Source organism: Protopterus annectens, chromosome 4.part0 (assembly GCF_019279795.1).
Source record: "Protopterus annectens isolate FY-2018-M chromosome 4.part0, PAN1.0, whole genome shotgun sequence".
In the NCBI taxonomy this organism is placed as follows: Eukaryota; Metazoa; Chordata; order Ceratodontiformes; family Protopteridae; genus Protopterus; species Protopterus annectens.
Window position 1 is genome coordinate 1,449,258,396 of NC_056733.1, and position 17,161 is coordinate 1,449,275,556.

A 17,161-nucleotide genomic window follows, 5' to 3' on the forward strand; every position below is an offset into this window, starting at 1 on the left:
GATGCATCAACAAGCAAGGAAAAAACTGTTCTTTCCTCTGTGTTGAGAGGCTGTGAGAATATGGCAGTAGGCAGTGTCTTCACAATGCCTTTTGATAGCAATGTACATCATAGGGTTAGCCAAATAGCTCCCAGACAAACTGAGCAAAATGGTCCTGATGCCTCAAGAATGTCCCTCAGTCGTATAGTGACACATGTAATTTTCAGAAAGTTGGGCCAACCTTGCTGCGAGTTCTTTGCAGCATATCTTAACAGAAAATGCAGCAGGTATTTTGCCCTGATCCCTCCACAGGGAGAGTCACTGAGGGATGCTATGGTCATCAATTGGCTCCTGGGCCTCCTGTATGCCTTTCCCTCTTTGTCCCTAATGAGCAAATTCATAAAGAAAGCAAGACAGTGCAAGGCGAGGGTGATTCTCATTGTGCCATTTTGGTGCTGACAGACATATTTCCCCTATCTATTGCTTCTCCTTGTACATCCTGCATGGATGTTGTATCAGTATCAAACCTGCTGACTCACCTATCCAGACTTCCTACTTCGGACCAGAAGTCCATGAAGTTAACCACATGGTTCCCCCAATTTTAAGCATAGACAAGAGACACCAGGATTTCTCCAGCAGTAGTCCATATTCATTCTGCTTCAAAGAAACCGTCCACTAGAAAAGGTTGTCAGAATAAATAGAAGAGATTTTCAATTTGGGCCTACTCCAAAGGTCTGGATGCATTTTCAGCACCTCTTCCATCCATGCTAGAATTTTTTATCTGATCTTTGTGATAAAGGTTTCAGCTTTGCCACCATCTAGGCACAGCTGGCTGCAATTTCAAATTTTCATGTTTGACATAGACGTTCAAACAGCTTTCCTAAAAATATCAAAAGCCTTCTTGAAATGTGCTTTTCTACTGGGATCTCCCATCAGAGATCCAGCACCTCCTTGGGACATACTGTTATACTTCAAGCTCTAACTCAGGCTCCATTTGAACCCACTACCACTGCAGATCTAAAATTCCTTACTTGGAAAACAATTTTCTTACTGGCAGTGACATCAGCCATATGAATCTCAGAGCTACAGGCTTGCTCTTGTAAGCCTCAGTAACTAGTGTTCCACAAAGATAGAGTTTCCTGTAGAACAAATGCATCCTTTACTCCTAAGGTGACATCCAAACTTAATTTAAATCAATTGATAAACATGCCTGTGTTTTCTCTCAAGTATTCAAATAAAGAATACTTAACTGCATATATTAGATGTACACAGGTAGCTCGAATTCTGTATCCACAAGACAAAAGAATTTAGAAAAGAGGATCAGTTCTTCATTTCCTTTTCTAAGACAAAGTTGGAAAAGCCAGTTACTAATGTCACTTTATCCAAATGGCTCTCAGATTGCATTTCTTTGGTATGTAATGCGAAGAATTTACCAGATAAACCTTAAGCCCTTTCAACCAGAGTAGTTTCTACCTCAACAGCATTTAACAGAGGTTTATCCATTGCTGACATTTGTGTTGTGGCCACCTGGGCTATGGTACACACCTTTGTGTGTTAGTAGAAGTTGATCACTCAATCTAGATCACACTCCTCATTTATCTTCACCATATTCAGGAATGTCTTTTCTTGATACCACCCAGTTTGACAGCTTGGGATTCTGTCCGATACATTTGAAACGGAAGAAAATAGACAACATTGGATATGAAAGTTATGTACTTACCCTAACTTTAGATCTCTGTTACCTGATTTTTGTCCACTTCAAACTCTCTCTCTTCTGCCCCCCTTCCATTTTGTCAGCAATGGTTGGAGATGATTGAGTGGAGTTTATTCCCTGTCTCTGCACACTCATACTCATGAGACTGTACCCACTTTTCATCAACAACTTTGGACTAAATTAGGGGTTAATTCTTAACTTGGGTCCTTTTGGGTAACATGTCCTCATATTTCACAGAGATGGGAGGGCAAACTCGATCTGAGCATTTTAAGTAGAGTCTAGAGAATTGTGGGTAGGGAGGAGTCAGAGCTCTTAATCTGATGAAGCTTCAAAGTCAGTGCAGACAACCCATATGTTTGAACTGTTCAAAAATCAGACAATATGGATCTAATGTAGTAAATACTTAACTTTAGTTGTCTGCTTCCTCTTCACCTATCAGATTGGGTTATCCTATGGGCAAACAAAGTATCTACAACTTGTATGGCTGCATGCTCATATTTTTAATGTTAATGTGATTCTGGGTTGTATATTTTGATAAAACTTAGAGGGTTTGGGTAGGTACTGGAAGCTGGCAGATTTCTTATGTATTTTTTGTTGGAACCTTTCTATTAATATGGGATAAGGGTCCTAACATGCTTGATAGCAGTTTTTTGCTCTATCTGGAATGTTTAGCAGCTCTTTAAGTCTGATTGAAAGACCGACTTCTCCCTGCATATAAGTCTTATGATCTGATCTGTCTTCAACAAGTGGGTTTGGATTTGAATCATCTAATCCGAATCTGCCATTGCTAAAGCTCGTGGTAACCAGATCTCTTGAGCTTCTCCCTTACCCACAATGCACCTCTTTCAACTACCTCAGATGTTGTATGCCATTTCAAGCTAACAGACATGGTCTACCATCTCTCTTGTGCTGTATGACTTGGATAAGTATTTTTTTTTCTATTTCTCTTTGTCTCAAATCACTACTTAGTATTTCTTATCTCTCATTTTTGTATTTACTATATTCTTACATTTTCTGTAGTACTTCATACTTCTTCGATACTGTCGCTAGTATCTCTCCGTCCTACGACTCTGTTGTAGCCCTTCCATACCGTTGTTGGTACTCCCTTTACCCACTCTTCTTCTGGTAAAAAAAAAAAAAAAAAAAAAAAAAAACTTTGTCTGTCATACTTAACTTTTCTCAGTATAGTTTGTTTCTTTTGTTGTTGACATTATTGTTCATTACGGCTGACATACCTGGTGTGTTTCAAAAATGTTCTAAGTATGGGCATAATTTGCAGTTTCCCATTCTCACATGCTTTGTGTTTTGTGTCTGGCCCTCTTCATTTACAAGAGGATTGCTCGATTTGCCATGGCTTCAATCATAGCGCTGTTATGGAATGTAAGAACAAGTTGATTTTAAAGGGTCTGTTGCCTTCTTTTTTTAGAGAAGCCATATTGAAATGACCTGTACCAAGGCATTCATCTTCAAAATGTTCTTTCTCTGAATCTTCTAGGAAAAGAAGTCTAAAGGACTCTGTCTCAACCCCAGATCCCAAAAAATCGAGAGTGTAGAAGCATTCTGACTCATCGTCGCAGACCATTTCAACTCTGCCAGATCCAACCATGATAGAGTTGGATTAGACACCGACATAAATTGCAGGGATGCCTTTACTTCCAAACACCAGGTACTCCTTGGACATGGCTCTAGTCTCTGGCAGGCTGCCATTCAATCCTTTTACAGTGACTGACGTCTCCATCCGTACACTCCACTTGTTCTTCTAGACGCCTCACAGAAGAAGGCATGGAGGTAGTGATGAGGAAGATTCTCTCGGTGCAGGAGCAGATTGGTTTCCCTTCAGCACCTACCCGTCTGGGTCAGGTTGTCTGGCCTTCCACAAACACCCCTCTTGCAAATTTCGTCTCTGACACCTTTTCTTGCTTCGGAGTTCCAGGTTCCTAGCTGTCTAGATCCATCACCACTCGGATCTGGAGAGCTCTCGGAGCCGAAGTCTGCCTGTCTAATCCAGGGTGCAGCACTTTACTCTGAAGTTTTTGAAGCTATCTCTACACCCCGGAGTTTCGACACTGGACAATTTGGCTCCGGGTTCCGCCTCTGGTGCATTGCCATCAGAGCAGAGGGGGCAGTGATTCAGAAGCTTCCCTTCTTGGATCAGAACTACTCTTCCTCTCCTTCGAGCTCTACCTTCAAGGCTGCAAAGAGAGTTTTCTTTGTCTTGGCAGTTCTGTTCCAAATCAGGTCCTAGATATGCTGCTGTTTTGTCTCAGCATCAAGAGCCTCTCCACTTTTCTCCTCAGGAGCATCCATTACCAAAGATCCAGGATGTTCTTCATGTTTCATTGTTGCAGTCATCACATTTGGGTTATCTGCTTGCAGTAGCCCTCAGCATGATTATCAAAGTCTTGAGTCCTGCGTCGGTTGCTGTCTCATCTTCCGTGACGTCAGGTAGTCAGGGGTATAAAGCATGCAGCCGATGCCATTACATCAGTCTTTCTTGCCGTGCAGTGCCCGAAGCAGAAGCAGTTCGCAAGTGCCGGTCGGCCATCTCCTGAAGTTTTTGTTTTCGAGTTTCAGAACCGAAGTCTTCAACTAAAGCTATGTACCCCATTGGGGAAACTTTTTCTTGCTCTAAACCGATGTCAGTAAAAGTCAATAACTGTATTTCTTGTGGAAAGCAAATACCTCATAAAGATTTTCATTCGTACTGTATTCCTTGCCTAGGCCCTGACCATGACATACCTCGCTGTTGGTTTTGTGCCTTATTTAAACCAAAAACTATTCGTTGTCTGTTCATTTTCGCTTCTAAATATTTTGGTACTCATTTCAGTTATCTGGATATGTTTTCCGTAAGCCACCCGACTGCCGACATTCTGAAAAAATGCAAAGATAAAGACAGAGACAGGCTGCCTAGGTCTAAAGCTGCCAATGACGCTTCTCCTAAGCTAGTCGCCAGTTCGCTGGTACTCATTGAGGAGCTTTCACAGCCCTTGATACCCACTACTTCAGATTTGCAAGCCTCTACTGGGACCCATTCGGAGTCCGGTATGCCGCGAGATGCTTCAACTGTAGAACCTGCAGATGTCTGTACCTTGGATGGGTCCGGAGCCACTGTGCAGGCACCGGCTTCTGAGGGTGTTTTCAGGCCTACTGACTTGCATATTAAACTAACGCCATCATCTTCTTCTAGGCCTAAAACTCAAGCCATGCCTTGGAAACCAACGCCCAGACCGCATGGTCAGGCCTATATGCCTAAAAAAACAAATGATAAGAATGGCTGAAGACCTTATTACTTTAATCAGGGGAAGCCAACCTTTCCCCTCTAAGAGACCTAGGACTGAATTTGCTTATGATACTTCTGACCAGGATTCTGAAATTTCTGACTCCTCTGATGACCAGGATTTACCCTACCTATGAGGATTCTGATGCAGAGGACTCTATTCCCTTTGCTCCACCCCCAGAGGATTTTTCTTTTGCTGAAACCTTGCATACTCTTAGGGAACATTTTTACTGGGAAAGCCAGGATTACTCTGATTCTAAAAAGAGGCTTGGAGATTTCTTAGTCCTGCCCCATCACAGGCCTTTAGCTATCCCTCCTGTGCTGGACATTGTTGACGATGCCTTTTCGGAATCTAGCTTGACCCCTGACTCTCTACCTCCTGCTCCCAGAAAACCTGATCGATATTAGAGGGTTCCTGATTCTCATAAGTTCCTTTTTAAAAATCCTACTGCGGACCCTGAGACCATTTCACAGGGACCCAAGGGCATTAAGGCTACTACTGCCAAAAAAAAAATCCTACACCCTCTGATAGAGATTCCAGGACCCTGGATAGATTGGGTAAGAAGGTATACACCTCTGCAACCTTGGCCATCAGGGCCTTAAATTGCCAGTTTCATATGTTAAAGTGTCAGCAGCATATTACTGGATTGCTTAAACAGAAAATGATGTTGATTCCTGATTGTGCTGAAAATAAGGATTTACAGGATTTAATGCATTCTGCAGAACAGGTTGGAAAACATACTTTGCAATGTGGTTTTGATTCACTAGTGGCATCTTGCAGGGCTGCTGTCACCTGGTCTGTACTTAGAAGGCATGCTTGGCTTAAGGAGCAATCTTTGCCAAATCATGTTAAAACTAAATTGCTGGATGTTCCCTTAAATCAAGACCGCCTGTTTGGCGACAAAGCAGAAGTTCTTAAAAAGATGGAGGAAAAAGATAAATCTATGCAAACTGTTAAAGATTTCTTACAAGTGCAGCCTCCTAGATTTAGTAGGCATTGGCCCTCAAAAAATTGGTCCTTTCCTGCCTCTTCCAGGCCTTCTCAGTTCAAACCAAGAACCAGCAGAACACCCAAGCTTTAGCCCCAGGGTACACACAGGACTAAGCAGTGGGGGGCTCCCACTTCCAAATCAGGGAGTAGTAAGACTCCCCCCTATGGTAAGCTGTCTCAATGACTTGACTTTAAAACTTCCAAGCACTTCTCAACTGATTGCTCTTTTAGGGGGAAAGATTGCTCTGCAAGCAAAAAACTGGGAACTCATTACCCAGGACAAATGGGTTTTAAACATAGTTTCCCAAGGATACAGATTTCACTTCCCCACACTACCAACCCCAAATAGTTGGCCTGATCTACACCCAAATCAGTGGGCAGAGGCTCAGAAGCAAATACTGTCTGTTAAAATTAAGGGCTATTCAGACTGTACCAGAAGAGGAAACGGGACAAGGTTTCTACTCAAGACTTTTCCTGGTACCCAGAAAAGACAACTCATGGCGTCCTATCCTGGACCTGTCTATCCTAAACACCTTTTTGGTGATTCCAAAATTCAAGATGCTAACTCTTCACCATTTGCTTCCCATGATAGGGCAAGATGCCTGGCAGCACTGGATTTAAAGGAAGCTTTCCTGCACATCCCAATCAAGGAATCTTGCAGAAAATACCTACGCTTCAAAGCAGGTTGCATGCACTGTCAGTTCTCTGCACTGCCCTTCAGCTTATCTACTGCGCCCAGGATATTCACAAAGTGCCTAGCTCCCGTCATTGCATTTTGCAGGCAAAGAAATATTCAACTATACCCATGCCTGGACGATTGTCTAATTCAGGCAGAAAGCCAGGACATACTTCTGAATCATCTGGCATTTGTACAAAAGGTGTTAACTTGTCTGGGGTACACCATAAACGAAAAGAAATCGCATCTGGTACCCTGTCAACAAATTATATTCCTGGGAACAAGCTTGAACACAACTTCTCAGATGGCTTTCCTCACGCCAGAGAAACAAATTCATTTGACAACTTACTTTAAACCAGTGGCCACAAAAACTCTGCTATCTGCAAGGCAAATACTGCAAGTCTTAGGGTTCATGGCCTTGTGCATTCTACTAATTCCATATAGGTTCATTGTTTCATAGTAGGGTATCTGCCCTAGGGCATTTATAAGCCTAGCCAGCATGTGTTTGGCTTTCGCCACCCATTTTAAATTAATTTTGCTATGCCCTTTTTGAGGTTAGTATACTGTGCCTCTGTCTAACAGTGACACAGAAGTGATACCCGGGGTAAACCTACGATCTCCCATCCACTCATCAAGATTCCTCTTGAAGAGAGTCAATGAGGGACTCTGCCTAACCTGGACTGGGATTTTATTCCAGAGTGAAGGGAGCCTCTAGGTTATGAATCTGTCCCTCCAGCATGTCCTATTTATTTCAGTGCTGAGGTGCAAGTCTCTCGAGCGCGTATCTCGATGGGATTTGGATTTTCTGAGGTGCAGCATGTCCATTAATTCTGGGTTGGACATGGCTTTATACGTCCGGCACAGATCGCCTCTGAGCAGGCGGTATGCCACTGAGTAGAGCTGGAGTTTCTTTAACCGGGCAGCATATGGCATCTGTTTGAGCCCTTTGATCCTCTTGGTGAGGTACTTTTGGGGTCTTTCCAGTTGCTGCAGGTGTCTGGTAAGGTACATCCCAAAAGGGCATTGAACTCAATTATGGGCCTGATGAGGGATGAGTAAAGAGGCACGATGACCTCCCTGATCTAGATGTGAATCCCTTCATGATTAGGTGGGCTATATAAAATGTTTTTCTAACCACTTTGGCCACGTGGTTGTCAAATGAGAGATGGCTATCAACTTGGGTCCCCAGGTCCCTAATTACTTCTTCTGTACTTAATGGATTAACACCTATGTGGTAATTTGTGGGCACTTTGTTTTTGCCAAAGGGGATGACTATACACTTTTTGGCGTTTAGCTTGAGGCCATGGCTCTGGCACCAGTTGTCTGTTTCTATGAGGCCCTTTTGGAGGATGCTTGTGTCGGCTGTAGAGTCTATTATGGCGCCCAGTTTGCAGTCATCTGCGAACTTGGTCAGCCACAGTCCTTCCGTGTTGGCCTGTACCACCGAGAAATATATACCGAACAAGAGAGGTCCCAGGACTGAGCCTTGTGGGACGCCACTTGTAACTGGTTTGGAGTCTGACATGGCTGCAGCAATTCTAACCATGTGGGTTCTGTCCTTGAGCCAGTTTGCAACCCATCTAGTGACATAGGTGTTTATATTTAAGCTGGTGAGCTTATCTATAATGCCTGAGTGGGGTATTGTATCGACGGCTTTTGCAAGGTCCCGGTAGGCTGTGTGGACCACCTTCCCCTCGTCAATGGCCTTGGTGACTGTTTCAAAGAAATCGACCAGGTTTAAGAGGCAGGATCTGCCCTTAACAAAGCCGAACTGGGTAGGATCCAGTGTCTGTAGGTCCCCAATATCTTTATTTATGAGGTCCATGATGATCCTTTCCATAGCTTTGCAGCCCACGCTAGTCAGGCTTATGGGACGATAGTTTCCTGGATTTGTTGAGGCACCACCTTTGTGGAGAGGGGCCACTGTTGCTGTACGCCACTCTTTGGGTACATATCCTGTAGTAAGGCTGAGATTGAACAGTAGTTTTAGGTTTGGGTTTAGCTCTTCTTGGAGTTCATGTAGGACACAGCCCGGGACACCGTCTGGCCCCATTGATGCTGTGTTTTTTGCTTTGGAGAGGGTGGCTCTTACCTGAGCATCGAGAGGGGCAGCACTCTGCTGGGATAGATATTTGCCCTTTTGGTGGGGAGGGGGGGGTAGAAGTTTGCACTGAACCTGTCAGCTAGGATGTTGGCAATGTCTGTGGGTTCAGTGTAGACTGCATATGAGGAAACTACAATAGTATCTAAAAAGCCTATTGTGTCAACATTTTCAGGATCTAAAAGCAGTGATTCCTATCATTCCTTGCCTATGGTTAGAATTCCTTTGGTGGGCAGAGGCCTGTCACCAAAACAAGGGACTACCATTCACTCTACCTCCTGCCGCCCAAATCCTAACAACAGATGCATCAGACTCTGCATGGGGGGCTCACCTGGCAGGGAAGTGCATTTAGGGCAAATGGAACCCAAGTCAAATGCACCTGCATATCAGTCAGAAATAAATGGTAGCTGTACAGAATGCTCTGACAGCCTTCAAGGACCACATTCTTCCAGGACAATTAATGGTAAAGATGGACAACACCACTGTTATGTGGTACATAAAAAAGCATGAGGGTACCCATTCTTACTCCCTCTGCAGACTAGCCATGACTCTGTGTAACACAGCCTTGAGCTACCAAGTGCATCGACAGGCTCAGTTCCTGTCAGGCAAACTAAATACACTGGCAGACGAACTAAGCAGAAGTTTCATGGACCCACACGAGTGGAAACTAGAACCAAAGATTTTCAACATGTTGATCAACAAATGGGGGATCCCGGAGATAGACCTGTTTGCCTCCTCCCAAAACTACCAGTTGGACAAATTCTGCACAAGGACTCCCCACAAACAGGCTTGAAAAGTGGATGCTCTGTCCTTCAGCTGGAAAAATCTTATCAGTTTATGCTTTTCCTCCTCTGCCTCTCCTCTCCAAAGTGCTACTAAAGATCAAACAGGACAAACCAAGGGTGATACTGATTGCACCACACTGGCCATGCCAACACTGGTACCCCCTCTTGCGCAGTGTGTCACAGATGGCCCCATGGTAGCTACCGCAAACCCCTACCCTGCTGTCTCATCTGGAGAGCCAGATTCTGCACCCCCAGCTTCAAACCCTGAACCTGGCAACCTGGCTAATTACTTAATCTCTCCGTTACCATCCCTCAGTAAACAAGTGTTGGCTGTCATTTTGGAGGCAAGGAGGCCTAGTACTAGAACATCTTATGCTGAAAAAATGGAAAAGATTCTGTGTCTGGAACCAAACTCAAGGGATGGCCACAACAGCGCCCAATTTACCTCAAATTCTTCAATACTTAACTGAGATGCTTCACAACAGCCTTTCCTTTTCCTTCATCAAAATTCATGCCTCAGTCATTTCAGCTCATTACAACACAGAACCACCCTTATTTTCTCATCTACTGCTCAAGCAGTTCCTCAGAGGAGCCAAAAACTTAAAACCACCCAGGAGAGCTCCAACTCCAGCCTGGGACCTTAATTTTGTATTGAAAAACTCACTCTTTCCTCCTTTTGAGCCAGCTGCAACCGCAGAGTTAAAATTCCTTTCTTGGAAAACAGCTTTCCTTTTAGCAATCATTTCAGCAAGAAGGGTATCTGAATTACAGGCCCTTATGGCAGTGGATCCTTTCATCATCTTTCATGCGGACAGGGTGTCCCTCAGGACCAATTCCTCTTTCATGCCCAAGGTGGTATTCAGTGTGGCTCTTAATCAGTCCATTTATTTATTTATTTTATTTTACATTTGTTTACCGGGCTAGTCCAACTGGATACATGTCCATTTTCAGTGGAGGCCTGGGGAGAAAAGCTCCGCTAGAATAGTACTAATACGACAGAAAATTATACAGAAATCACAAAAATTCAAAATATACAATTTATCATAGAAAAAAATACAGAATGATAGCAATTGCTACATTACAGTGGTAAAAAAACAGGTATAAAAAGAATTTACACAAAGAATGAAAATAACACAGAATTGGATGCATCAAACAGGATGTGAGGTCATTTGATACTAAATAGGCTAGAACAGAAGGATATTCTGGTAATGAACATTAGATACTGAAGAAGCAGTTACAATAGCAGTTGAGAGATAAGATATATGACTTTTATAGAGGGAGTATCAGAACCAGGTATGGAGAAGAGAATCAAGTAGTCTAGATTTAGTAAGTAAGCTGTGGGAAGGTTACAGATTCAATAGAAGATGAAAATCATTAGTCAGGATTGTTGCAAGAACATAGCCAGTGGTTGGATAGGAAGAGTTATAGGTTAGTTTTAAAAAGTTGAAGTGATGTTAGGGATGTGAGGTGTTGAGCTAGTTGATTCCATATTTTACCAACTGAGTTGGAAAATATGGAGTCACCTGCTAGGTTATTTGATAAGGAGGTATGACTTAATATTTTGTTAGAGGAGAGTAGGTTGGCATTAATTTGCCAACCTTCTTTTCTAATCCACAGAACAAAAGGGAACAGATACTGCATTCTTTAGATGTGCACAGACAACTTAGATTTTACTTGGACAGGACTAAACCTCAAAGGAAGTCTGAAAAACTGCTGGTGGCATTTGCTGCAGGGGCAGAGGGTAAGGCTATTTCAAAGCAAACCATTTCTAAATGGATAGGCCATTGCATTAATTTCTGCTATAAGCACCATGGGAAACCTGTCCCACAGGGGATTAGACCCCATTCAACCAGGGCTGCATCTACCTCTACAGCCTTTCTCAGAGGTGTCCCTACCAGACACCCCCTAGAAGCTGCTACCTGGAGTTCTGTACATACTTTCACCAAGCATTACCATTTGCCAAGTTTCTCTAAATCCAGAGCTGGCTTTGCCATTGCAGTCTTGCAGGACCTTATAGCCGGTCCTAATGCTATCTCAATTCCTCCTCCCATCCATAGCTTTGGAAATCTACCCAAATGTGATGACTGCAACAGTGAAAGATGAAGAGCATAGTACAGTTGTATACACTTACCATAAATGTAGATGTTTGAGTGTATTCACTGTTGCAGTCCTGGTTACCCTCCCTCCAGCCCCCTGACTTCCTTTGCTTCCTTTGGCTATACCTCTGTTCTCCTTTTAAAAGACTTTTGGTGTATTTGCTTTTTTGTTGGAGGTATAACCTTGTATGTATATATATATATTATCTGTTTCCCGTTAAGGGGGGCACCTGACATCTGGGGCAAGAAAAACTGATGTAATGGCGTCGGCTGCATGCTTTATACCCCTGACTACCTGACCTCACAGAAGATGAGACAGCAACCGACGCAGGACCCAAGACTTTGATAATCAGGCCGACTGAGGGCTACTGCAAGCGGATAACCCAAATGTGATGACTGCAACAGTGAATACACTCGAATATCTACATTTATGGTAAGTGTACACAACTGTACTTTTCCCCTTAAGGGAATTCTGATTTCCTGTTTTGATACCTCCCGAGATCATCCCATTGAGGAGATGTCCCGAAAGAGGATGTGTAAATGGAAGCCCATAGACTCCCCAAAGGAGTCCATCACTGAAGACACAGATTTTGATGAAGGGGAAGGGTCCCCACAGTCACTCCCAGTGATATCTCTTTTGGAGACATCATAGAAATTCTGAAACAGAAAGGTGGCTGGACTCCCTGCAACTCTACGTACAAGGAATCTGTTCTCCTGGAAGCCTTCGGTACTGGGCCCTCTACCTCCTGGGTGAGACTGTCTGCCAATAAGCTCATTGATATGGTCTCTCGGCAGGTGTTGAAGGAGCCCAGCTCCATAGAACCCCTAACTCGGAGACCAGACAGGATAATGACACCACCTGAGAATGACAGTTTTGGGGAAAAGGAGTTCCAGTTGATGCCATGGTCGTATCAGCGGCCACAAAGAAGGAACTCGCTGATGAGAGTTTCACTGTCCATCCCTCTAACAGGGAGTCTTGGGCGATGGACAGATTAGTGAAGCGTGTCCTTGCTTCAGCGACATTTGCTGTAAGGTCACTTAACTATTTCGCACACTTTTAGAGTTCAGAGGGATTTGACTAAGGAGTTGTCAAATACTCTCACAAGAGCCATTTCTGAAGAGGTTCGGGATTCTGTAACATTTCAATTGACAACTCTACAGTCTGTATCCAACTCATCTATGAGGTTAGTTTCCAACATAGCGGAAGGATCCTCGAGGGAACAGGTTCAGGCATTTCCATGAGGAGACATGCCTCGATGCGCTTGTGTGATTTTGTGGAGCCATTTAAGTCCTCTTTCGTCAGTGCTTCTTTTGATGGAATTACGCTGTTTGGCCCTAAAGTAAAGGAAACACTGTCCAGGTGTGAGAAGGATGAGAAGACCTTGTCTGCCATGGACATCGGCTCCCCAAAGATCTTATTCCAGGAATCAGCAGAGTAGCCAGAATATGTGGTTTAAAAAGTCTCAAGGTCCTTTTCAAGACACATGTGGAGAAGGTTCCCCCAGAGGCAGAAGAGAAAACTCGAATGGATGACGATACCCTAGTGGCAGAAGTGGCCTGTAAAACCAGGGTTCGCAAGAATCTTTCTTCAACAAACCCTACCAGTGCTTCTGAACGGAAGTCAAACTGTCCACCTGGGAGACAGTCGGGGGGGGGGGGGGCTTATCCCTGCACCAGAGAGCATGGCTAGACTTAAGAAAAGATACTTGGGTGCAGAGGATTATTTCCAGAAGTTATATAATACCCTTTTCCCTTCCACCTCCAACTCTTAAGAAAAATCCCCGACATTCCACTCAGCCCGGGGGATCAAGCAGCAATTCAGATTCAAAAGCTGCTAGAAAAGAGTCATCCAAGAGGTTCCCACCAAACCAAATAGGATGCGGAACTTACTCAAGTTTGTTTTTAGTGCCAAAGAAGACAGGACTGGAGACGAATTTTGGATCTCACCAATCTAAACATATCTTTTTAACTAACCAAATTCCAGATAGTCACAGTTCATTCCATTTTACCCTTGGATCTTCAGGATGTCTGTTATATAAAAATGAACAGGAGGTCCAGAAAGTACCTACGCTTCCAGCTGGAAGCCAGTCATTACCAATTCAGAGTACTACCCTTCAGACTCACCACGGCCCCCAGGGTGTTCACCAAATGCCTGGCAGTAGTAGCAGTTCATCTCAGACTGCAGGGATTCGGGTGTTTCCCTGTCTGGACGACTGGTTCATTTTCACTCCATCCAGGCATCAGCTTGTACACACTAGAGATCAGGTTCTCCATACTTGTGCTCTTCTATGGATAACCATAAACTGCAACGAATCACAACTACAACCAACTGAGATGTTTGGTTTTATAGGAGCACTTCTCAATACAAAATTGGCTATCACTTCTCTGCCACTGCACAGAGTTTAGACAGTAAGATCACAGGTCAGAAATATTGTAGTGAGTACCTCAATCCTACCCCATCTGGCCCTTCGGAGTCTAGGCATGATGGATGTGGTAATAACAGTTCCACTAGCCAGGTTTCACATGAGGATTCTACAGTGGATGCTGGCTACTCAATGGGCATTCCTTTATCAACCAATGTGATACCAGATGAGAATTACCCAGAGCTGCAAAAGAGACCTGAGTTGGTGGATTTAATCTGACCAAATGCTTCAAGGATGTCCTTTCATTCCCCAACACAGCCCAAGGTCATAGTGACCATGGATGCTTCCCACATAGGGTGGGGGAGACTATCTGAGAAGGACAGTCCAGGGCATGTAGTCCCCTGAGGAGGCCAGTTTGCCCATAAATGCTGTGGAGATGAGTGTGGTGCTCTTAGCATTGCGGGCATTTCAGGTTTTTCTCCCCTCTGTGACAATTGAGATTCAGACAGCAATGTCAGCTGTATGGTACATAAACAAACAAGGGGGGAACCAGATCCTACCCATTGTGTTGAGAAGCTCTCCGTGTCTGGCAATAGATGATATCTTCCAAACACTTTCTAGTAACAATGCACATTCTGGGGAAATCCACTGTGATAGACAAACTGAGCAGGTGCATTCTTCTTAACGAAATGGTGGCAGATGAGGTTTTCCATCAGTGGGGGTCAGCCTTGCTGTGATCTCTTTGCCTCTCCCCTAAACAACAAGTGCAGCAACCCCTTTGCCTTAATTCACCCACAGAGGAAGTCACCGAGAGATGCTGTACTCCACGATTGCCCCCCCCCCCCCCCCCCCGGTCTTCACTGTGCTTATCCACCAATTCCCTTATTCTGAAATTTCTACAGGAAGCTGCCAGATGGAAGAGCAAAGTAACCCTCATTGCATCCTATTGTCCTTGACAAATTTGTTTTCCCTTCCTTTGGCCTCACCTGGTTCAACCTCTGTGGGCCTTAGATCCGACTCCAGACCTCCTGTATAACCTGACACTTACAACACATCCTGATATCCCAAACCTCAAGCTGACTGCTTGACTTCTCCAATTCCAGTAATAGCCAGACAATCCATGCTCTCATCACCTGTTTGCAGTATAATTTTATCTTCCCATAAGACCTCAACAAGGAAGATATATTCTAGTAAATGGAACAGGTTTGTTATTTGGGCACAACAGCACAACTATGACCCTTTTTCAGCCCTTATTAATTACATTTTGGACTTTCTAGCACATTTATTTCTAAACGGTGCTAGTTCCTCAACAGTTAAAGTGCAATTGGCAGCAATTTCCATTTATCACATTGGATTTAATGGCTTCTCTATTGCTCCTCTCAGATTGAGCAAGGGTTTCTTAAAAGGTACTGTCCTCCTAAGGCCTACTTTTAAAGATCCTACCCCTCCATGGGATTTAAATCTGGTACTGCAGTCTCTCACACAATCCTCTTTTGAACCAGCAGCTACATGTGACCTGAAATATCTGACATGGAAGACAATTTTCTTGGTTGCTATTACTTCTACAAGAAGAATTTGTGAGATTCAAACATTATCCTGTAAACCCCATACTTAATTTTCCACAACGATAGAGTAACCTTACATACCATTCCCTCTTTTCTGCCTAAGGTGATGTCAGAATCCAATATAAATCAAGTTATTAACTTGCCAATGTTCTTCCCTAAGTTTACAAACAAAGAAGACTATATCTTGCACTTACTAGATGTTCATAAATATTTATGCTTTTATTTGCATAACACTGAGAAACTCAGAAAAGCTGACAAATTGTTAATTTCATTTTATGAACCAATTCTGGGAAAACCATTTTCTAAAGTTACGTTATCAAAGTGGTTGACAAATTGCGTATCCTTCATTTATACTAAACTTGGTGTTACTCTTCCACATTCCTTGAAAGCTCATTCCACTAGATCCATGGCGACTTCCACAGTTTTTCAGACAAGAATGTCCATGGATGATAAATGGCAGCAGCAACTTGGGTTACTCCCCATATCTTTGTAACTCATTACAAGTTGGATCTGGTCTGCAGAGGCAGGGCATCATTTGGTTCTGTGGTGCTCCAGAATGTCCTTCGAGTCCACCCTGGACACAAATAGCTTGGGACACTGTTCCACTTGCTGAGAATAGAATAACAATTGACAACATCAGATAAAGAGGTTATATACTTACCATAATGTTCCACTTGCGTTGTCCATTTTCATTCTTCCTCCACTCCCCTCCCACCAATCCCAAGACTTCTGGAGGAACGAGTGTTTACATGATACCTGTTTGTTATCTTTATGTATGCCTTCTTGATATGGCTTCTCCATTAAACACTTTCATCTTTACTGTCTGACGAGTGGCAAGCAAGATCTGAGGTATATGGGGAAGGTGCATTATGGGTAAGGTAGAAGCTCATGGGATTTGGTTACCACGAGCTTTAGCAACAGCCGAGTCGGATCCGATGGTTGAGATCCAAATCTACTTGTTGAGGAAGAATGAAACTGGTCAACAGAGATGAAAAGTTATGTTAAGTACATAACTTATTTTTTTAACAAAGACACTGCAGCAGTAATCATGTTACTTTAACACCTGTTATAGTGAGTACCCTGACGTACCCGTACTTCCCTGATAAGGTGTCACTATTTCTTTATTTGTTCAGTCATTATTGCATTACATAAAGTTAACATCTGATGCATAATTTGAGCTAAGTATCAGTTTTTATTGGGAGTTCACAGTTCCTTTAAGCCAGCTGTGGTATATTGCTCTTTTAAAGGTCTGATATTTTTTAGATCAGATAATATGCGTGGTGTGCTTTCTTTCACAGAGAAGTGCAGAGAATGATGGAAGACTCCTAAGGGTGCTGGAACAGTCAGAATCACAGACTACAGGTGAGGTGAATTCCAGAGAGCTACTTTTCTGAGATCTACAAACGTATAGGACATTACACATGACCTATGTATATTATTGACATATAAAGACAGCTGGAAAGAAAACTTTGAGGAGCCCATACCACCATATTTGTGTAGGAAAATGCTAAGAATGGTGTAATAAGAAATTATTTTTGGAAACTAAACTAGGAACGTGTTGGAGAGTGAAAGATAGTGAGTATTTTGAGTTTTATTAATTTTTTTCCAAAGGAA

General features: G+C 43.3%; 1 protein-coding gene across 5 annotated transcripts in view; it reads left to right on the top strand.

Moving 5' to 3' along the window:
- UIMC1 (ubiquitin interaction motif containing 1) overlaps positions 1-17,161 on the top strand; it is a 2,105,680-nt gene that overhangs the window by 1,769,210 nt on the left and 319,309 nt on the right. For all 5 annotated transcript variants that reach the window (XM_044069293.1, XM_044069294.1, XM_044069292.1 and 2 more), the window contains one exon: positions 16,846-16,909. In XM_044069293.1, the coding sequence (XP_043925228.1) occupies positions 16,846-16,909 (64 nt within the window). The remainder of the gene's footprint in view (positions 1-16,845; positions 16,910-17,161) is intronic.